Genomic DNA, 24,546 nt, shown 5'->3' with positions numbered 1-24,546 from the left:
TTAATATTTTGGTATGTCTATATCTTGTATCATTGTTTTTTCATTGTAACATTATGCTGTTCATTGAAAAAAATGTGTTTTCATGGTGTAGTTTGACATTTTGTGAAAAGCTACCACTCTTGTGTCTTATGTACTCCAACTATGAAGCTAGAGCCAGGACACTGGTATCTTAGCTTAGCATAAAGACTGGAAACAGGGGGACGTGGCATGCTTGGCTCCATAATTAACACATGTGTAAAGTGTATAAATTATAATAAATTAATAATATCATAATAAATTAGGACTTTTACCACACCTTGTTTTTGTTTTTACACTTTTTCTGTACAATAGCTAGGTTAGCTGTTAGCCCGTTTCCAGTCTTTATGCTAAGCTAAGAGTCTCCTGGTTGTATACAGCTGATTTAAAGCTACATTCAAGCTCTAATGCTGTGCCCAGTTGTTCAGTTTATATTATTATTTGACAAATAGATCAATTTTTTTTTTATATCTATCTTTTCTCTCACTAGTCATCTTGGATCCAAACTGGGGTGATCAGTCAATATCATGGGCCAGAAATGAGTACTTTGATATTGGCAAAACTTTACATTTTTAAGAGCATGGTCCAATTTATTCATCTCTCAATCATCCTCCCTCTCCTGATGAAACAATGTGGATCAGGAATGTGCGGGTGGTGGCCAGAAGTCTATCCTTGAGTGATTTAAATGCCCCATCGTAACTATACCCTGCCCAGTAGGTCACATTACAGAGGATAAAGAAGTTGGTTTAATAAAGTAAACCATGAAAGGTCATACAAATACTACCTCTCACTTTTAACTCAGCTCTAGTTTGGAGACAAAGAATGACAAAAATAGACATAACACACAGATTCACAGAGATACAGGCCCACACAGGCAGACAGACTAATCAATGATGATCAAACTCACCTGGGGCTGAGGTTGGACGGGTCTAAAGTGGTGAGAGTAATTTCCTGGATCTTTTTCCGAGACCTCCTGGAGCTCTGTCCCGTGGTCTTCTGGCTGGGTCGGCTCAGTAGAGGCTTCCCACCTGCGTCCCTGAGGTTCACCGCTCGGTTCCTCTCCGACGACAACGACACGGACATTGCCTCGTCCTCCTCTTCTTCATTGTCTTCGTGTTCCTCCCGAGCCTCGATGATGGACGGATAACCCTGAACCACTCTCCCGTTCCTTCTCACCCCTGACTGGAAATGTGAAAGGAATTGTTGAAAGCAACAACAGAGTTCACGTGGAGTGAGGATACTACGAGAACTTTTGTAGATTGCATAACTGTGAAAAAGGCAGAGAGCCGATGTCATCACAACGAACACTTCCCTCTATTCTGTGTCACAGCAAATTTTGATATCCTCCCTTTTTCATGCTGAACCTGTATTTGTACAGGTAATACCATGACCCTGGGATAAACAGAGGGGCTATTAATACATATATATATGTATAATGGCTTGTAAGTGCAAGGGGCGCCACACTCAGCTGGATTGATAGTGTTGAAAAGCCCCAGATCAACAGTTCAGGCTGCACATGCGACCTGCAGAATAATAAATGTAACATTAGTGAACTCTGACATCTATTCTTATAAACACAGAGGCCTGTGTCCTCTTGTCTACGCTGAATTGCTATGACGCTGATCAACTGTAAAATGAGGTAACACCAGAAATAAGGTCAACAGTAACCTATTGATCAGCAGCGGCCTATGACCCAACTCTCGGAGGAAAACAACGGCAGCATGAGGTTAATGGCTCAGGCACCTGAATTGATTCTGCTGTAAAATATCTGACTACAGATTTTTTAGATTTGTGTTAGTTGTGCAGATTCTCAATGAGAAAAGGAGCAGCTTGACACCATGTAGAGCGTTTCATCACCTTCCATTCAGGGTTACTTGTGATTTAATGACTGCTAACACTTTCAGTGCAGAATTGATCTTTCTCCTCCCTCGACCTCTCCACCAAAGAAAAAAAAAATCTCTTCATCAGAATCATTAAGTCTAAAAAGAGTGATTGAGTCCATTATCAGTGATGGAGGTCTACTGCTGTGTCTCGCCCTGCATACTTTTCATGGATTAGAAAAATTGATCTCCAGTTGAACGTTAATTTGAGTTTCATCATTTTCTATTGCGGGCTGATTTAAATGTTGTGTGGATGGGGCTTTGAGTCTTTTCAGGAAATGGGACCTGTCTCAAATTGGGGCCTATTGCCTTTAGATTGTAAATCATCTCTCATCAGTGTGTGTGTGTGTGTGTGTGTGTGTGTGTGTGTGTGTGTGTGTGTGTGTGTGTGAGTGCTTGTGGTTTGCTACCTGAGCATCTAGAGCTGCTGTGGACAGTCTGGCCTTAACCTGGAAGAGAGCCAGAGAGGAAATACACAGTAAATGAGCTGCAGGAAAGAACAATAAAGATGTGGCCCTTTATTTTCTCTGTTTTAATTTACAGAGGAGCAATTTCAAAAAGGCTCAGCAGTAAATTATTTTCTAAAGTGAGCGCAAGAAAATAACACATGACTGTATGGCTTGCGGTGATGCAGTGATGGAAAATAATATACTGACGCTCTTGTGCTGTGCTCGTATACAGTACAGTAATGTCCGAACAGCAATCTCATCATCAGCCACAAACACACCCTGAGCTGCCTCCTTCGCTCTGTCTTCTTTCAAGCTCTACTCAGTCCTGTGGTTTGGGCTGCACATTAGCTTCACCTAAAAGCCCTGCAGCAGGTAGTGTGAGTGTGTGTGTGTGTGTGTGTGTGTGTGTGTGTGTGTGTGTGTGTGTGTGTGTGTGTGTGTGTGTGTGTGTGTGTGTGTGGGTGAGTGTGTGTGTGTAAGTGGGCCAGTGGTGTTTGGGCAGGAGAGACAGAAACACCTGACTGTAATTACAGCAGTACAGCTCCTCCAAGTGCCACAGCTATTTTTGCCCTCTTTCTCTCACTCCATCTCTCTCTCTCTCTCGCTCTCTCTCTCTCTCTCTCACATACACACACATACACATTTCTTAATTCAGAGCTTTTCCCCTCGTGCTTTCTCCAGCCGCCCTCAAAGTCTAACTCTTTCCCTCCAAACTCCAGCCCTTCTTGCTTCCCTCTCACTCAACCCATCAGTCATCCTCACACACTATTACAGCACCTTCATTCATCATAGAGAGAAACTTATTTAGATTATCAAAACAAAAAGGGACAATCAATGATACGAAAATGTGAGTGCAGAGATTGATTTTAAAGTACAATTTGAAGCAAAAACTGTTTGACCATTTGTGGCTCTTTATTTTAGTTGCTTTGAGACAAATACTGTAGCTGCACAGTCATTTGCATTTCCTTCTCATTTTGCTCTCCACCTTCTGTTACTTCTTGCAAAATTGTCAACATCACAAGAAACTACACTGATTATCTTCCTCTTTCAAACGGGGTGAAAATAGGTTTAAAACTGCTATCTTAACAAAAATCGGCTTATTTTTTGGTGAAAATGTGTAAAATAACGAGCATTTGTTATGTAATAAAATCAGTATGTGGGAGAATTGTTTAAAAATCCCGTCCAGACATATAGAAGTACATTGCTTTGAATAATGATTTGTGTCTGATACAGATGTCTCACATTGTTTGCCTGTTACTCCTGCACTGGAGGTTTCAAGTTCACACTGATGTCAGTTCTATATTGGATCGTAATTGGTTTACAAACGAGTTTTGATGTAAAAAAAAAAAATCTAATTTGTGAAATGTGTGAAATTCAGATTCAAGGTGAACACAGAGAAACTTTCCTGCTTCAGCCAATGAATGTGAAAACAGAAGATATATCAGTGTGCACAGTGAAACTCAAAAATTAAAAATAAAAGAAAAACACATTTTTAGACAGCTGCTTTAAAACCACTTAGATGGACTCACGTGTGTCTCATGCCCCTCCCTCAGGTTGTACGTGAGGTCCTGCTGGATGTCCTGGACAAAGTGGTGGGAGTACTCGGGGTACAGGTCCAACACCTCGTACAGCCCCTTCAGGTTGATACACTGCAGGTCACAGTAGGTCAGGGCTTTCACGTCCGCATTGGTTTTTATCACCCGGTCATCTAAGGACAGGTTCGCCCCGATCAGGTCACCTTTACCTGCTCAGAGAGAGAGATATGGATGCAGCGGGTGAGAGACAGGGTCACCGCATAATGTTCACATGCTTGTAAAAGGGATTGAGTCTCTAATGCAGACTCTGCAACATTAGATCCTCCATTTACTGAAGGGTTTCTGAGGGAGTACTCAGTTTGGATTGTGTGAGAGGTTTTGGAGCAGTGTGATGCTGGGTCATTAGGAAGACCACCTGCCTATTAAAGACTTGTTTAAAGCCTGCGTGTCAGCAAACATCTGTGCTGCTTACGTGTCTATAAGCTACACTGAATCCATACCGTCTCCAGAGGTGCTTGACCCCTGCACTCTGATCTCAATCTGTCTGATATTGTAAATGTTAATTTTTTTTTTTTTAAAGAAATTGATGTAGGTTCAAATGTGCTGCTGCAGTTCTCTTCCAGAGAGTAAGTGGTTAAATTATGTATTTACAAGCTAAAAAACTAAAAAAGTGTCATGCTAGAATAATAAACACCAAACCATAGGGTTTTTTTCACATCCTGGCAACCCAAAAGCTGTTCTTATGAATGGCTTTAAAATGATCTATATAACATTTAATAAATGTTTTATTAAGCACTGATATGCTACACAGTAAATTTCGCAGTGTTAAATATGCAGTGTCAAAGTGCATTGACTCTTTCGGAGTGATTACAACAATAGATTGAGTAGAATGCCCCCTGGTGTTGGTGAAAATTTCCGGAGTTAAAAGACGCCGTGTTAATTTGACTCTGGAAAGCCCCGCCCACCTCTTCCTCCTTCAAACTGTTGAAGATTTTTCTGGACGCCATTTTTCTCCCCGTCGAACGACTGCGGTAAGTTTCTTATTTTTTCCATATTAACCCAATTTTATGTTGGCATTTCAGCAGTGTGAGTACAGCAAAGTACTACACAGGATGTCCCAATGTTTAGGTCTGCAAATGCACTCTGTAACTCTTAGAACATAGGCTGTTGAATACATATGTTGTTGATCAAAACAAGATGACCTGGTTGACATAGGAACAGTATGAAACAGGAAGTGATCTTAGACATGCTCTCACTGTTGTAACCGCAAGGATATCTGACTCGATGCAGACATGTAGATAATGAGGACCCAACACCCAGAACTGAGACACAAACGAAAACACCCAAACAAGGCACACAAAGACAGATATGTACATAGGCATATCATGGGGTCTTACAGCCAATCATGTTTATGATCATGCAAAGACCACGCATAAGAGGATCAATCAGAAGAGACTACACCCCTAGACACAAGCAGTATAAAGTAGGTAAAACCCAGAACGAGTCAGATCTTCTTGTGGCATCCTCTTGTATGCTCTGTACTGATCTCCACGCTCGGCCGAACGTGAATAAAACGCTGTTCATCTTAAACCTCCACTCTCTCCGACTGTTTACTCCCACATCAACGGACTCGGCGAGGCATCAAGGTTTTTTATGAGATAATTTCTGCCTCAACAGCAGAAATGGTGTTTTAGGAGAACATCGTGTTGTTGGCCCCCGTATTTGAGCGGGTTTTGTATCTTAACACCAAATTCGACAAGACAGCTAACGTGACCTGGTGAATACCTAGCTTAAAATGCGCGCTTGTCCAACTTGACCATGTCCGCAAAAGGTAATTAACTTAGCAATATGATGTGGAGAGATAGTTTTGTTGTATTAAACATAACTTAAATTCTGGTGAAAATTGCCCGGAGTTGAGAAAAAATAACCCCCACATTGGCTGAATGGCTGTTCAAATCAACAGTAACGTTAACCATCAAGTGTGCGGCATGTGCGCATTTTTTTAAAATTATTTATTTATTTTTACTGGTTACCAAACAAATCCACCAGCTAAGTTAATTATTTCATATTATATCAACATTTGCCTGTGTTGGTGAGGGGAGTTGGCTAAACTAGTTAACGTTTGTGTTAATAACTAGTCTAACCTTGATATTAGTCTCACGGTGATTGAAATTACTCTGCGGCCGAGGCACTAACATATTAACTTCAGTCATTATATTATACAGTAAATGATGTGATGTAACATAAAGCTGTATTCGGTTTTGGGAAGCAGTTTGCACATGTTTGAGAAATTGACCGCATGCCTCCCCTCCAGCTTGGTCTGCTCTGTGACGTACATCAGCTCGTAACGTTGTTTCAGCAAAATGTAAAGTGGGATCATATTTGTTTTTTGGAGTGATTTTTCGTCTAGCCTACGGTAAAGTTAACAGCACAGACTCGTGTGTTTTATTTTGAAGTAAAAAAAAAAGGGAAGTAGTCCGTGTGAAATCATGCTTACTGTCGCAGTGCGTGATGTACCGTCAGCCATAACAGCTGTTGTCTCAAACTTTGTTTTCTCATTTGCGTTAACGTGAAGTCACATGGTAAAAAGAGATACTTGTCACATTTCTGAGGCACGTTGCTGGAATCATAAACGGTGGTTACAGTGGACGCAGGTAATGTGAGTCCCAGGCCAAGCTTTTGTGATGTGATTTGATTAGTTCATAAGCTGACGTGATTAAACATAAGTATAATTGATCCCTGCTTGTCATTTCTGCAAATAGCTGATCATTTGTCTGCTGTTTGGTGGCCTGAAACAAACAACACATTATCTTATTTTCAAATTGAACATAAAAGTCGTTGGCCGCTCTGTTGAAAACCATGCACTTACTGTTATATTTGTGTTTTTGTTATCATAATAAGCATATAAGATTCTGACAATGAGGAATTATGTGCTGCAGGAACCATGTTGATTAAGGCCAGACTTGGTGATGTCCAAAAATTTGTTAGAATAACAGAGCTGGATCTGAAAGAAATTTTGATTGCAGGTAAGAAATTGATATTGGAATGAAGCTTTGCACTGGAAGCTTTAAGGTGCTAATAGTAACTGTAATAGTAACTTTTGAGTACAAATGTTACCATCTCTAATCACACTTAGTAAGTTTGAATGCATGCTTTCTTTGCTTAAAAAGTAGTAATAATATAAGTTTTATGTCACACATTAATTTATTGATGTTTGTTCAAAAGTGATGTTCCAGATTCATTGGATATGTGTGAGTATTAGACCGACATGAATTCATAAGTCTGGTTTACACGAGCATTTGTCTTCTCCTGTAGCATTTGCAAAGTTTGGTGTGCCAGCTGTGACAGAGGGTGTAAAGGTTGTTGACAGTTCGGGGACTGAGTTGGATGACGATGTATTTGAGGATGTAGTTAAGGATCCCTCAGCTGGAGTGCTAACCATCAAATATGACACAGGTTTGTCTCAGTTACATTTGTAATTTATATTACAGTATTTAATGGACATGCTAGTTCCTTGTGGTTAATATTTTTTCTTCCATCTGCTTCTCCTATCATGGTCAGAATCTGTCTCCATGGTACCATCTCCTGAGCAGTCTGAACCACCAACCCTTGATTCGTCTGATTCTCAAGATACAGACATCCTTTCAGAGAGTCCTTCCGGTAAACGGCAGAGGCTGGACACAGAAGCCAAGCACGTAAGAATTAACACACAAACACCAGAGCGGAACAGGAATTATTTTTAGGGCACCAAGGCCATAAAAAAGTATATAGTGTTATTTTAATGACCATTTGTTTTTAAGATCTTTTTTTAAATCCCTACTTATTAAAGAGATGTATTCTCAACATGCTGATTTGTTTTGCTCTTTGTTTGAAGTTGGTGGAATCCATTCTTGCCAAGAAACCTGGTGGGGAACGCATAATAAATGAATATAATCGAAGCAAGTCCCTGACAGATGAAACCAGAAGGAAAATGGTGAACATACTGGCAGCTGACATGACGGAGAAGAATGGGTAATTTGTAAATAGTTTTTAGTTAGCTCAATGTAGCTTTTAGATTAAATTAAAATCTTTGTTAAATCCAGTGTATACAACTGAGAAATATTTACATTTTTAATCTTGCAGTACATCACCACATCACTTCAAATTCCAATTTTTGAACATGCAATTCATGGTACTGTAGTTCAGGTCACTGGGGACAATCTTGGTTTGCATGGTCTGTTTGGCTTTGTGGAGTCATTTGGGGCTCGATATTGCTGTCGTTTCTGTCTCCTTGAGAAACACTGTTTTCAAACTGTATTCTGTGAAGATGATCCGGAAGTTGTTTTAAGAACTGTTGATGCGCATGCACAGCACTGTCAGACTGTACAAACAGATCCTAGGCTGCCTCATGTATATGGTGTGAAACGCGTTTGTCTGTTGAATTCACTTCAGTATTTCAACACAGCCAACAACTTCGCTGTAGATATAATGCATGATATTTTAGAGGGGGTTGGTCAGTTTGAGGTGAAACTGATTCTGAAGTACATTCAAGGCAACTTCCTAAGTGCTGAACAAGTGGCTGGTAGAATACATGCATATGACTATGGTTTCAATCAGCAGCGAAACCGTCCACCTCTGCCAACAGATAAGTTGATGGGTGGAAGTAATGATTTGGGGTTGAATGCCATACAGTCTTGGTGCTTGTTACGCAATATGCCTTTGCTATTTGGTGATTTAATCGAGACAGATGATAAACACTGGCATCTCCTACTTTTGCTTCTACATATTGTTAACATTGTATTTTCACCAGTCCTGTCAGAAGGCATGACCATATACCTCAAACATTTAATCATTGATCATCATCGGCTGTTCAAGCAATTATTTCCTGAAATAAATCTCTTGCCAAAGCATCACTTCACGATACATTACCCTTGTAGCATAAAGCACATTGGTCCGATTTTGCACACATGGTGCATGCGTTACGAAGCCAAACATAAATTCTTCAAGCAACAATTAAAAAGCTTTAAAAACATTACAAAGACATTAGCCAAAAAGCACCAAAGTTATATGGCAATGTATCATGAATCGTTTAGCAAGGAAAGATTAATTTTAGGTCCAGGAAAGATGGTGACACTTTTTGAGTTAAGGGTGCAGCAATGGCTGCAAAATTTGGAACTGTTTTGTCAACCAGTGTGTTTTCTGCCAAATGGATTAAATATTATGGTACAGAGTACCGTCGTGACTTCATTATATGTACTGAGGTAGCATGTGAGATGCCTGTATTTTGTATGATTGACACGATTGTTGTAAAAGATAACTGTGTTTTGCTCTGTGGAAAATTGATGGAAGACATGTTTGATAACCATTACCACGCCTTTAAGGTCAAGCTCCATCCAGACAAGGTTCTAAAAGTGTTGCACATAAATGATCTTTTTTACTTCAAACCATTTGATGTTCAAATGAAGTATGGTACAACAGATACCGCCTTATATGTTGTTCCATATTGCCATTTTATGCAGACCTAAGGTCAGTGTTCTAAAGTGGTGGCGTTGTTAGGTTGACCAAAAGTTAACTGTTTTTATGCTTATTTACACTTCACTTGGAACTCTGTAATGGCAGGGCAAGTACACTGTTACACGACCTTACTGTTACATTGTGGCTTGTGTTTTTCCAAAGGTTTTAAAGTGGTGCATGTGAACAAGTTGTTGTATTGGGGTGCCTGGCACGACAGGCACACCCATTGCACAACTATTCACTTTTTAAAGTGCAGCATGTGAACAGTTAAGTGCTTTTGTACAACTAAAAGTTGAAAATACAAATGTTAAATGCATCTTGAAAAGGTGCTTTTGTACAATTAAAAGTGAAGTGGTTAAATGCATTTTTGTGGTAACTTGATTTTATTCAGTGGTACAAGTATTATTTAATTATTATAGATAGATGCAATTTGACACTACAAAAGTGTAAAAATAACACTACAAATTAACTGTGCAGTGTTAATGACTGTTAGTCTGAGGAAAAAAAAATACATCTGCCATCCAAACTGTCTTTCCACCATCATTTAACATCACTGTAATTCAGGCTTTTGCCAACTGAGGCTGTTGGTAACCCCTGCTTCACCGACCTCTTGCAGCCCCTTTCACTGTACATTACAACAAAGACCAGCGCGGCGGCTGGGAACAAAACACAAGACAACAAGCTTCTCTGTTCACTTTTACATTAACATCAACGTCTCCTGCTAATTAACTGTTGCCACTTACTCGTCAGATGACGTTAAAATGAAAATGTTGTGAAGGCATCAACTGTTTAGACCACAAAAGGAGAAGGGATGAAGCTCGAGATGGTTTGAAAGATAATCACTGATGACTAAGTGATGGCAAACACCGAAGAGACGGTGAATAAACACAACAGTGCTGTTTACAGTCTATGATTATTATTTATGAAACATAATCACTCTCGCTGCTTTAAGGAACATCGTATGGTTTGAGCGAAGCGGCTGTGACAGCTGCTGTTTCCTGTTCTCTTAATACATACAGGACCAAGCTAAGTACCCCATCAGTGTTAATGCCCCTTAAGCAGTGATAAAATATTCATTATGGTCATTGTGAACTGTGAACGCAGCTCAATTAAACCTCAGCTGATGGAGCGGCAGTCGTGACTGTTCTTACTCTCCTCCTCTTCTGACTCCATCTCTCCTACTGTCTCAGTCCACTCTCTCTCCTCCTTATTTCAGTCATTACTCCTCTCGCTCCTTCTCTCTTTGGCTCTCTCTGGTTCCAGATTTCTCACTCCTGCTGTATCAAAACCCTTTGTCACTGTCTTCTATTTTCTCTGCTGCCTCCCTGTCTTGATTTCTCCTCTATTCCTCACTGTGTTCATTTTCTTCCCCTCTTTTTCCTTTCTTCCTTTTTTCTTCTGTCCGACTTCCCTGTTTTCTTCCTCTATATTTACCCCCTTTTCTACCTCAGTCCCTTCCAGTTTTCCTTCATTCCTTCTTCATTCTTTTAACCTGTTTCATTTCCTTCTTTCCTCCTTCCCTTCTGTTCTTTAGTGTTTTCCTACCTCTCTTCCTTTCCCCCTACTTTTCACTCCTTCCTTTCTTTTCCCTTCCTCCCTGTTCTCCTTCTTCACTTCCTTTCTTCCTCCCTGCCTCCTTTCTATTTCCATGTTTCCCCTTTTCCCTAGATTTTCTTTCCTTTATTTACCCGTTTTGTTTCCCTTCCCTTTTCTGTCCATCCATCCTTCCTCCCAATTTTCTCTTCGTCCCCCCATCCCTTTTCCCTCCTTAATTTTTCCCTTCCCCTCTTTCTTTTTTCCTCCATGTTGTTTTTCTTTCATTCCTTTCTTCAAGTTTTGCTTCCTGCCTTCCTTCCTTTCCTTCTCTACCTCACCTTAACTCAACTCAGCTCAATTTTCATCCTCCCTCCCTTCCTTTTTTTCCTCTCATTCATCCAACAGCCTTGCTCCCTCTCACCCTCCACATTTAACTCTCTATGCTTCCTGTTCCTACCTCGGCTTTTCTCCTCGCCTTTCTCTCCTCACCCCCCCCTCTCTCTCTACCTTCCCCTCCCTCAGTCCCAGCCCTTTGACTTTTGTTCAGACATCACACTACACACATTGTCTCTCTTTCCTCTCTCCATCAACCTTACTTTCTCCTCATCCTCTCTGTTTCATGTCTCTCACCATGGCCTCTCTCACACTCTCCTGCTCTCTATTACATGGTGCTGAGGAAGAAGGGGATGCAGAGAGAGAGAGAAAGAGAGAGAGAACCAGAGCCAGAGCGAGAGAAGCTTTTTTCCCCTTCAGTCAGACGCTCAATGTCAGCCTGACCTTCTGCACAGTCAGCAGGCGAGCAGAAACAATGCTCTCCGCCTGTCAAGCCTACACACACACACACACACACACACACACACACACACACATCGCCACCCACCCACACACACACCCACATACGCGCCATTCTGTGCACCAGTAAACAATTCCACCTACAAACCTCGATACAAACATGCCCAAACAAACTTTCTTCAGCAGGAGCGTTTGCATGCAGGTGCTGAGAAAAACAACAGGTAGACACACACACACACACACACACACACACACACAAAATAAAGACTAAGATAAAGATTTTAAATACTGCACCAACAGAGACTACGTGATGGATGAAGTTTCAGATTCCGATCTTGCTTTCTCTCACTGACTCACTCACAAACACACGCATGCACACACACACACACACTTTCCTGGCACACACATGCACTTGTGCCAGATTGGTCTGTGTCATGAGGGTCAGATAGAAGAAGTCATCAAGGTCACTCAGGACGAGAGGTTGCGTTACACAGCAGATGTGCGTGGTTGGGATTGCTGCTAGACTGAGGCCTGCTTGCATCTCGTTTCAGATTTATTCTGCACACAGAGATGTGAGTGGCATCGATGGTGATTTTCACCACAGCTCCAAACTTTCACACAATTTGTGAACACCGGGGTTTTGCTTGGGAAGATCCCCAGCACACAAAAGCAGGTGCAAATATTTGCACAGATCTTTTGAAAGGAAGTTGGTGACAAGAGAACATAGCCTTCCACCCACCTGAGCTGCAGGGAACTGGTTCCAAAAACCGTTTCTACAAGTGGCTTTTTTTTCACAACAATGAAAACAGTAATAAGCAGAAAGGTTTCCATTGTTGAAATTCAAGTGAAGGAGACAGTGGGGTACGTATGTGAGATGTCAAATGTAGTAGCTAATGAGAAAAAGGCGAAAAAGTGACTTTGAGCTTCACCTTGGTGTTTACTGTGCTGCCCATGTGCTGTGGCAATTTCATCAGATGCATTTGGTTACAATCACCTCAGGATTCTAGGAAGACGACAATCATATGAATACCTTCTACACCTGCTGTGAACTAAACATCTGCTGGGCCAGATTATTTATATGAGTCAGAGGTGGTCTCCCATTGGTTGCCAATGCTTGTATTCCTTTTATTATCTATTTTTTCTTTCATTAGAACTTCACATAATGACTTCTTCTGCATCAACAGCACAACAATCTCCATTATTATTTTAATTTATGAATACATTTTTGAGCAGATTTGCAGCTCTAGCAAATGTTTTTGGAATTTCATTCCCTCATTAACGAGTAGCCAATTTCTATTTTAGCATCACTCACATGTTATTTTTCTGGTTTTCAGTGTTGCCCCACCACTGAAATGCTCCTTTTTTAAATATCATTCAGTTTTGTGTTGTAGGATGCACAGGGAGCACTGCTGGTAGCTGACATTGTAATTAGCTGCTGCCTTAGCAAATCAAACATTAATTAAAATACTGCAATTAAAAAAAGAAAGCATAAATATGTGGCCCTGGGTGCCATATACAGACTGATTTCATCTGCCTACAAGAGACAGAGCTGGACAGACACTAACTGCCCTCGACTAGATGGAACTGAAATTACCTGACTCTAGTGAATTGGACTGATGAAATGGGCTGGGCTGAACTGGACGACACAGATTAAAGTGGACAGGACTGAATTACAATGCTATAGAACACACTTGGCCATACTCAGCTGGACATCAATGGACTGAAGTGGTTTAACCTATATGGAATTGGAGGATCATAGATTGCTCTGAATAGATTACTGGTTCATGATATAATACAGTGTGCAGTGGCTGAATCTGTGTGTTTTGTCATGTCGCCCAACATCAAGTAAGGCTTTGTAAATTAAGAATCCAGCTCCCGTGTTTTCTATGCACAGCTACAGATAAGTCCTTCTTTGGTTCTTGCTGCTAGGACATATATTGAAAAAATGACATCTAACTAAAGTTGATTTTATGGGGGTTTAATAACAGCAGGCTCTGAGAATGAGCTTTAGCCTATAGGACACTGTAAAGCTCCTATGTCTAAACAATGAGCTCATTTACAGGACCCAGCTTTATCACAATGAACCACACACAGCTTTATTATGAGGCTTGCTTTGGGAAGTTTCTTTATAAAACTATAATAATGGTACAAAGGGATGTTTGCTCCCTCCTTCTCCCCACCACCTCGCCTTTCCCCATCTCTTTATCGTACCCAGGATGGCTAGCACCATGCCGTCTTTCAGCACCTCCATGGACCCCGAGCAGACAAAGAAAATGGCCTGGAGTGCGTCACCCTGCCGGAGGAGGTACTCTCCGGGAGCGCAGAAGGAGGTCTTGATGTGCAGGGACAGGGAGCGCAGGCAGCCACGACTGGCTGAGGCGAACAGCGACAGCTCCAGGATCTCCTTGTTAAGGTGCATGGTGATGTCGGATCTCAGCTCGTCCGGAAAGTCCTTCAGCAGCTGTGGAGATGATGAGAGGGAGTGAGGCAGAGAATGAGACAGACAGAGGGAGAGAGACAGAGGAGGCAGGCAAGAGTGAGGAGAGCATGAGAGCTGTGAAAATATCCCATGCTGCAGCTCAGTGATTAAATTCCCAGCCTTGGTTGCCTTTTATTTGATTCCTAAACTGTTGTACCACAGGGAACATTAATGTCAAGTCAGGTTAAGTTTATTTATGTGGCCCCAGATCAATAGTTTCTGTCAGAGGGTTTTACAATCTGTACAACAGATGGAAAACCACCTCAAAAAAAAAAAAATTAGAGCATTATTTTATATATATGATTTCATTTCCAGTCACCTGATAAACAAGAGGAACATGTTTTGTTTTCTATGTGTCATAGTGAATATAAATAAATGTAAGAACTAGTCCAGAACACTGATACAAACAAAATGATGGATCCACAACAGAAACATCTGCCTAATGCTAAAAAATACATTTTGAACCACTAATATTACCCATATATTACTGTATAAATCAACACAATATACAAAGTTGCTGCACAAAACAAAAACACACACATACAATCTGGAATATCCCTCTCACCGTTTCAAAAAAAAAAATCAAAACACTGCACGTCATTTATCTGTCCGCCTGTCTCCCTGTCAGGACAAAGATCTGGGGCTCACCATCACATACAGTCGATCAATGAGTCATCAGAGCCGGGCTGACTTTAATCAACAGGCCCATCTATAATTCATCTGTCTGGAATTCATCATCATCATCACTCCATCTAAGCGCTGGTCTGGGCTCTGACAGCTGTCTCGCAGGCATTCACAGCCTGGAGGGACGAGCCGCTATTTGACTACTGACTGGCTGCCTCCGTTTCCCCGGGCTTGTCAGGAAGGTGCTGTTCACCTTCCTTTTCTGTTTGCGTTTTCTCTAAGCTGTCCTCATACAATGCTGGCAAACTTAGCTCCGTCTCCACCTGTCTCCATTTTTCACTTTATGTTAATGTTAATCTGTTTTTGCTCTCAGGCATTTAGCCGACTTTTCTGTCTGGCACAGCCTGCAATAAGTGTCACCATAACATAAACTTAAATTCCAAGCTTGTCAACTTTACATGCTCCACAATGTTTGTTAGTGTGCGTTTGATATAATATCTATTGTCTCTTTAGTGCTCTCCAGCAATGTAAAAAGTACCAGTGTAATAATGCTCTATTACAAGTGAAAGTCCTGCATTAATTGTACATCATACAACATTTTAGTTTTACATATTGAAATTTGCAAAGAAACTGAAAGCAAAAACTCAAATAAATGTAGTGGAGTGAAGAATCCAATATATTCCCATGGAAATATGCAGTAGCATAAAGTAGAAACAAACACATCAAGTAAAGTACAAGTATCTCAAAAAAGTACAAGACTCTAATTTCATGGACCTACAGTACAATCATGTCACTTAGATTCCCCACATCTCAAATTTCTGGATTCCTTGTACTTGGCACGTAACATGAGTTTGACATAAACTAGAAACAGCCGAGAAAAGTGTCCGCACAAATTTAAAGCCCCGAATATCAAAGTTACAAAGTATGCTGTCATCCACAAACGAGCATGTGAGACAGAGAAGAGATGTCTTTCTCCATCGTTCTTGCCCTCTGTCCTCTCCTTGTCAGTCAGCGCTGAGGAAAACAACATGTTCTTACATTGAGAGGCATCGCGTACTATCGATCATATCATCACACTCGCGATGAGTTTAAATGTGTCTGATATGTGAGGGGTGAGAAACATGTGGTTTTTCAAATGAAGTATTGATTCCCACATGCTGTGCTGTCGGGTGCCAAAATATAAGTTAACTGGAAAAGGAGGATAAGTATTTACACCAGCTTGTGTCGGGTTAGATTCGTTTTGTACCTCGTTACAGTCGATGCCGTTGTTGACCGACCAGGTTGTTTGAAAATACTCCAACATTCGCTGCTTGAGGCTCTGCGGCAGGTGATGGACGCGTATGAAGTCCTTGAGGTCTTTGGTTCTGGTGTGATACTGGGACCAGCGCGAGTACATCCTCTGGATAATGGCTGTCACATTACCAAAGACCAAGGCATGCATCAGTGCTGCGGGGAGGAGAGGAAGGGATGACGGACAGATAGACAGGGGAAAGAAAAGTGGAAGGGATCAGATCGTTGGCCAAAACAGAAAAAACTTTGGGTGTATCTGTAAATGTAAAGAGACACACCAGGCGCTGTTTCAGCAACGGTGGATAGCAGTTCAGCATTAATGGGATAACATGCCATCACACGCAAATACACTCTCCAAAGTAACACATAATAATATTGATAATGATAAAAATAATAAAGATGTAAAGATAAAAAGATTTATTTAAACAAAAACACAACTATGAAAAATCATATCAAATATTCCTGTAAATATGATGAAGCATGAATCTTTTCGAAAGCTGTCAATATATGTGATCAAATAATCAGACAAACCCAGTCAACCAGCAAATAATATATTTACATTCATGTCTTGTGACTCTGCACCTCGCAGACAGGAGCTGGAGTCAGAACTGAGACGAGCTGATTTGATTGGAATGACACATACCTGCCCTTTATACACCCACAGATAATGTATTCTCCTAATCTCGTTCAGTTTTCAACTGCGCCACAGGTGTGTGTCACACACACCTCGGGACATGAAAGCACAGAACACAGACTACATGTCTCATGTAACTGGTGTGTGCCCACTGACTCCTGTTTCTGCCATTGAGCTCTCAGCACTGAAAACGGTTTAAAGAAGTTTAGTTCAATCTGAATTTTTCTTCTGTGTTCTGTGCAACAGGCTCGTGGATGGTTTTCTATTCAAGTCATTCTAATGAGGCAATAATCCAATTTCCTCCACAAACTCACTGCATTTGACCTATGGTCCGCTATAAATATGAACAGGTGCTTTGTGTTAGTTTTCATTTTGTATTAACACACAAGGGGTGGTATGGATGTGTGTGTGCGCGTTTGAAAGCATGTGTATACTGGTGTGTGGTTTGTGGTGTGTGTCTGTGACGGCTACTGCCCCCAGGCAGTCAGGGACATTTAACATTTAGCAGAACCAGAGAGAGGAGTGTCCACAGGGAAAACCCCACCACGGTGACCTCTCTTCTTCCCCCAAAAACAAACCTAATGTAATGATTCAAATGTTTAATGTACATTATACTTGCCACTGGATTATAATATATAACTGCATGCATATCAAAATGTGCATGCTTTCTTTGGCCACATTTACACTCGTCCTTTATAAAGAACAAGTGACAGGCCAGGGCAGGAAATTCATATTTTCAGACAAAAAGGAAGTAAGTAACTGCATGCATGTGTTCCAAGAAAAAGAAAATCAGATTTTTAGAATGTGTTGCTTTCATGTGATCACTGATGTTTGTGTTCTGTGTACCTCCGATAAGCATCACACAGATAGAGAAGATCTTTTCGGCGTCAGTGTTGGCCGACACGTTGCCGAAGCCCACGCTGGTCAGACTGCTGAGGGTGAAGTAGAGTGAAGCGATGTAGATGCTCCGGATGGAGGGACCGCTGCTGGTCCCATTCACACCTCCAATGGTATAGTACGGTGACTCCAGGCGCTTCCCAAGCTCATGAAGCCATCCTGGAATTAAATGGTTTGGATATTGATGGATGAAAGGACAAATTGATGGTCAGAAAATTTTGAATATTCTTCTTATATTCTGAAGGAACTAGATCTTATCACCATAAATGCACCATGTGATTGTCTGTAGTTTATTAAAATACAAAGAGCTGCAGTGGTTATCTGGACCTCTGTGCAGTGAAGCATGTCGATGCAGACAAAGCCGACAGCGCTAGGTTCTGGAAGCTGCTGTGAGCAGCGGTCCCCTCCATGCTACAGCCAGAACAATAACAGTAGAAACAGATCAGATGCTTGGGAACCTGAACTGATCTCTGGTCAGTACAGTGTGGAGACGTGTGGCTGAATCCCAGGAGAGTCTCTTGCAGACACTGATGAATGGTAATTGGATGGAAGCCCCTCATAGCTGCCTGACTTCCAACACTCAGTTCAGCATCAGAAACACATAATTAGGATACAACACATTAATCCTGCCTCGTGTACCGACCTGTTATTTTATGACACTGAAATGCAGTAATTGGTGAAGAGAAATCTGCATCGTTCTCATGACCCAGTCAATGCTGACCCAGAACCAGTTATGAAGATGCCAAAGTGAGGTAAATGCAAGCAGTGCAGCTCATCGATACTGACCAGAGATCAGCCCAGGGGGCCTCATTATATGAGGGACCTGGAGGCTGAGGGGGAAGCCTGGGGGCTCCATCATTAATTACGAGAAGAGTCACACCATTCACTCACACAGTTTTCAACACATACAACGATTGCATGCAGAAACACATACCCACACACTCCCACACACAACTGAGCAACCGTTGTTGCTCTCACACTTTCCATTCAATACGTATTTCACAACAGACTTAGGAATCAATAAATTGATGAGGTAATCATAAACTTAATCTAGCTGCTAAAATACACAGTTAACTGAAACATTAAGAGACCCAGACAAACATGCAGGACTGTCTCTGTCCTGCAAACACCTACTCCATAATATGACAACATGATGAGTCCATAGCACTATTATTGGCAAGGACCTCTCAGTTCAATACTATATCTTTCAAACCAACCTGCATGTGGTGTCTTTTGAATTGAATTGCTTTAACACCAAACAACGCATCGATTATTGTGCTTCATTATTCTAGATGGTTTTTGATCCTGGTTTTAAATAAACCATGTAGGAGGATCATGATGAAACACATCTACAGGTGAATATCAAATCCTACTTTCTGGAAAAAAAACAAAACTGCATGTTTCCTGCATTAAGCTTTTCACCACTGTTGATTTGGAAATAATGAGCGATGAAACCACAATGCACCAGAGTACTGACACGTTTACAGAGCTTCCACGCATAATGCGATAGTTGAGATAAGTCTGAAATTAAATCTGGACACAAAAAGAAAGGGAAAGGAAGGGAAATAGGAGTCTCTTACATAAAATGTACGTGGGATTTATGTGAACAAAAGAGTGAGAAAAGATTTCTTTTATTAATGCCCGATCAATAAAGAATTTATCATTTTAGCTCTACAGCCTTTATCCAATTACTCTATAGAACTTTGTCCAGAAAAGTCCAGTGTTTCCTTTATATTGATTTAGTACAGAGTTTGACGAAGCTGGATAATGGCTCCCGCTGCTAGAAAAATGTAGATAAAATCAAAACACTTCATCTGGCCATCTCGCTACTCGACCCATACAAAAAAAAAAACAAAAACAAAAACACGCAATTACAGTAGCACAACTGTCTGTACATATTCTATACTCTCCATCTGCCACCCTTGTGTAGCCCAAAAGATCCTCTGTCCGACCAAAGCATTCTCTTATTTCTACTGATTTAAACCCCCAATCTACGACTGGGCTTCAGCTCCCTCCCGTCCCAACCCAGTGTTTGATGCCACCATTGTTCACATTCCATTAGCGTCTTGTAACAAAGTGGACAATGACCCGCTACAGGCACACTTCACATACCACTCAGCTCTCAACACAGGAGAGATTTTAAGGTTTTAATGTCCCACTCTCTCATTCATTTAGTCACTTTCTTTTTACGCTGTTCATTTTTCTATAAAGAGAACTCGGTACTGTTTTCCTTCTCATTCTTTATTCACAGCAGCTAAATCCCTGTTCAAACTTGGTTATTTTTACAGAGGGAGGCCTTGTAGTGGTAACATAATAATATCAAAGAGTTTCATTTACAAAATCTGAATCTCCACAGCGTTATTATGTGTTGTGTTCTGTGATGATTCAGCATGACTCAGTGTCAAGCTGACAAAGATATAAAATTATGTTTTCCATCAAAGCAATAAGCAGTAAAGGGAAATCACATGAATGCTTTATACTAGAAGAATACTAAAGGTCCGTGACATTACACACATACACTTCGTATCATATTACATCCCTCAGTAACACTAATCCGAGCTCCAACTGCGCCTGAAGATACACCTCCTCTTTGGCGTGGTGCCCAATAGCACCCCCAGTGAGCTGAAAGGAATGATGCTACGAGACTCACTACAGTGTATTTCTCCACTTAAGTTTCAAAACATCAACAACAAGGGAGTCAGGAGGTCTTTTGTTTGGATTTAAGACCACTGCTTACCATCGTTTCCCCCCAGTACTCACCGATATCCCAGTTGTAGGTGTTGGCATCCATCTCCCTCTTGCCGATGATGTACCAGATGCAGGCCATCCAGTGGGCCAGCAGGGCGAACATGGACATCAGCAGGGTGAGGACCACCGTGCTGTGCTGCGAGTAGCGGTCCATCTTCTGGAGCAGCCGCAGCAGACGGAGCAGACGTACCGTTTTTAACAGGTGAACCACTGACACCTGGGAATGAAGGGCAAGGGACCTGAGGTGAGTTTATTTGCAGGATTTCCTAAACTCGACGGGTGTCACAGTTCATCACGTGTTCAGACACACACACACACACACACACACACACACACACACACACACACACACACACACACACACACACACACACACACACACCATTGTCATCACTATAAATCAGCATGATACCATTGTCACCTCTCTGTCCACAACTATAGCTCCTGAAGGCAACATGAGTTTCATCTCTTGCTAAGAAGTCATCAAGTATCAAGTAAGGATACCCTTCATTTCTTGTGATTTTCTGGTGTCCTGCCGGGGGACAGACAGACAGACAGACAGAGACAGAGTAAAACGGACACCATGAAAGTGAGGATATGACTGCAATCGTCTCCCTTTTACAGATGGTAAATCTCATGAGAAGAGTGATAAACCAGCTTCACACACACACACACACACACACACACACGCGCGCATACACACACACACAACACCACTTGAAGTGACAAAAAGCTCTTACCCATGCTTCATGTCCTCTCAAACATTGGAGGCTGCTCAAATGTTCTCATATTCTATAATTAGAACGTGACAAATGCTTGTAAACACATCAACAATATGATCTATATGAATATTTCCTGATGAAGGATCCTTGACTACCAACTACAGCAATCAGGCGCTCGATCGCAGGTGTGTTTGTTTTGTTTTGTTTTTTAACCTCCCAATCTTCACCATCACCATACAGTATTTCTCCACTCCGGCCTTTCTTATTTTCTGTCTTTTCTCACTGTCACTCCACCAGTCCTTCACAAACTAAACTACTTTTGCCACAAGCAGTCTGCCTCCCTCGACTGACTTACACACACAACGTTAAGCTCCTCTCACACCTTTCCCACACTCATGTGCTGTAGATGTGATGTGAATGTCATCCATTGTGCACCTGCTCCTCAGGCAATCTCCGCCAACAGTCTATCATTTGGGCATTGCTGCCCATTGGAGACATATACACACACACACACACACACACACACCACCTATTATTCAGAAGGATATAGGACAAGGAGGACATTTGTAACCTTCCTGTGAGGATATATGTTGTATATGCATCTTTGTATTGTGTGTGCGTGTGGTGGTGGTGGTGGTGGTGGTGTGTGTGTGTGTGTGTGGGGGGGGGGGTGTAGACTGGGAAAGTGGGACAGAAAATTCCAATGAAAGGTATATTGACTAGTATATATGTATGTAATGTAATAGTAAATAGAGGGAGAAAGATGGAGGATGTGGGACATAAGCAACAAAGGAATGATGAAAAAACAGGAGAGAGGAAACAGGTGTGTGCGTGTAAGAGAGAGAGAGAGATCAGAATGTTTTTACAAGCTACAGTACGAGAGGGAGGGAGATGTGTGTGGACGGCCCTTATCTGAGCTGCTCCTGCATGTCTCGCCGCTATGTTTTATGGTGGTTTTTCCACACTCTTGCTGTGAGAAATAGAGAACTGGTGCAGCACGAGTAGTAATGAAGCCTCCTACTGAGCCCTGGGGAGAAGCTCCATCTCTTCTCCATCATCTATCACCACCCCACATCCCACCTATGGAGAGAGCAGGCTGCGCCACATCCCATTCTCCTCCAGCAGCATGAACAGTAAGCAATATAATGTACCCAACAATGCATACACACCTCCTGCCACTTTTCCCTTTAACTTTTCCCCTTTCCACTTTCATCTCAGCCCCTCCAGTCACTTTTTCATTTCCTCTGCTCATCAGGTGTGAAATTTACATTTTAGCTGCCTGATTGCTTACTTTCCTTCTGCTTCTTTAAAGGTGGTATTTGTGCACGAAGCTGTAACGTTACACAAATGCTCATTGTTTCTTCCTGCAGCCACGCCTTTAGCCCTACAAGCCAATCACAACAGCGTGACTGGCCAGTTTTAGCTTTATTTATTGTATTGATGTAGCAGTATGGAGCCACTGAGCGTGAATAACACGGCTCTCCAATACCATCTAGGTCTCCAGACCCAGGGAACATACTGTAGTAGCCAAGGAGTTTTAATAATAACTGTAGCAGTGAAGTATTGATAACAAATTTCTGTCTTTAGCTCATCTTGAGCAAGATCACTTTTGATATTAACTTCTTCAAGATGTGAAAGATGTATGGTCAGACCGTTCAGTTTAGCACACTTTATTTTACTAGTAAATAAGAAGTGTAGTCATAGTATTTCAGCAGCATTGTTCCTGAAAATCTACTTCAGCACCATAAACAAAACACACAATCAGTGTTTAGTATTTTTTGTTTTCTTTTGATCAGTTACATTTTTGCCAAAGGGATATATTTGTTCAGATCAGGCTTTCACTCAGAATCAGGTGACCATCAAGTGCAGAGCAGATGATCATGGGAAGTAGGAAAATATGAAGGAAATAAATAACATACTCCAAGAAACATTCAGTGTCAAATAATAGAACCTTGACAGGCTATCAAACAAGCCAAAAAAGCCAAAACAACAGAGACATTCGACGGAAACGAAAGAAAGGAGAACACCGTGGAGGGACACTGCTGAGGCCCCCTGGCTCATTTTGGTGAGAGATTGTCTCGGTGCTCAAAAGGGACATCAGTCTGAATGCTTTGTCCTTAGAGGGGACACCAAGCAGAACATTCAGCAATTACCGGCCATTCCTGCTCCCTCCCAACGGCAGCAGGGGGAACTTGCCGCCCAGTAGCCCTACACCCAAATCCTAACCTACTGGGAGCGTGTGGTATTTCCATTAATAGAGTCTGGAACCAACACAGGCAACTTCGCCTGCAGCTGTGCCCACCCATCCACCACCCCTCCCCTTCACAGTATAAAAGACACCATATATTCTTTTTTTATTTTTTTGCTCACATTGCTTTCGTTACAAAATCTCCTCTTTATAATTGTTCTATTTTTTATCATAATACTTCACCTGCATCCTTTCTTTGTTTTCCCTTCACAGTCCCCTTACAATGAGCCCCACTATGCATCCTTCCCATACTGTATACTGGACCTTTTGATTCAGGTGAAAGTGGTTGAGTGAGAATAAACAGCGGCATAAAATACAGTAAACGCTTTCTCTAAATTAGAAGCCAGAAAGCAAAAACTTCCATAAGCAACCAATCAAAGTCTCCCTATAGTGAAGCGCTTCCTATGGGTGATATCATTCAGCCAGAGACAAGACAAGACAGTCTACCTAATTGCTCCGGATCTCTGTTTCCTCCTCCACTCAACTATTCTTAAGGGGGCCATGTATTTGACTCAAGCAGAACAGAAAAAGGTTTTAATGATACAGGTTTGATTGTTTTTTCAGCACTTGTACAGTGTGTGGAATCAATACACAGAATCAAAGAGGCACTGGAGCAGCGCTGGAAACAATCCATGTGATCTATTCTTATGAAATGTCAAATGTGCTACAGTGCACCACTGCGGTGACAGGATTACATGCAGGGTTTCCGCTCCTGGACATCAATCATGAAAATTAGATTACAATAGCATTCAAAGTCATGTTCTATTAGTTTGAACAGTTTATATTTCCTTTTTTTTTTCTTTCACCTTCATTTTATTTTTCTCTTTTCATATAATTATTGTATTGTAGTATTAGATGTAAATAAAAATAAAAGTTATATTCTACATTAAAGAATTCTTGGAAGTCAATAGCATGAGGGACAAAACAAAAACTAACAATTTACAAGCTAGATATACAGTAGATCATTGATTATGTTCCATATTAAACCTCAAGGGGTGGGGCGGGTGGGGTGGGGGGTGGGGGGTTAAGCCACTCACCACGCTGACTTTGAAGGCATAGAGCAGGTCAAAGGGCAATGCAGCCACCAGGTCGATGATGAACCATGTGGTCAGGTAGTGGATGCAGATCTGTCGGGCGTCAAAGATCACCTGGCCCGACTTGCTGACATAAGTTGTGCGAAAATTGAAAACAATGTCTGACAGGA

General features: G+C 41.5%; 1 protein-coding gene across 1 annotated transcript in view; it reads right to left on the bottom strand.

Annotated features, from left to right (window-relative positions):
* Positions 1–24,546, bottom strand: part of kcnh8 (potassium voltage-gated channel subfamily H member 8) — a 48,325-nt gene that overhangs the window by 5,560 nt on the left and 18,219 nt on the right. The window contains exons 6-13 of the mRNA XM_022747129.1: positions 24,380–24,537; positions 20,385–20,589; positions 17,574–17,783; positions 16,050–16,249; positions 13,912–14,161; positions 3,874–4,088; positions 2,306–2,344; positions 923–1,197 (exon numbers count right to left, since the gene is read on the bottom strand). Coding sequence (XP_022602850.1) covers positions 923–1,197; positions 2,306–2,344; positions 3,874–4,088; positions 13,912–14,161; positions 16,050–16,249; positions 17,574–17,783; positions 20,385–20,589; positions 24,380–24,537 — 1,552 coding nt within the window. The remainder of the gene's footprint in view (positions 1–922; positions 1,198–2,305; positions 2,345–3,873; positions 4,089–13,911; positions 14,162–16,049; positions 16,250–17,573; positions 17,784–20,384; positions 20,590–24,379; positions 24,538–24,546) is intronic.

The sequence above is a fragment of the Seriola dumerili genome, unplaced genomic scaffold (assembly GCF_002260705.1).
Source record: "Seriola dumerili isolate Sdu_G_001 unplaced genomic scaffold, Sdu_1.0 BDQW01000110.1, whole genome shotgun sequence".
Taxonomy (NCBI): Eukaryota; Metazoa; Chordata; class Actinopteri; order Carangiformes; family Carangidae; genus Seriola; species Seriola dumerili.
Note: the sequence above shows the minus strand (reverse complement) of the source record. Positions and strands in the feature narration are given on the sequence as shown.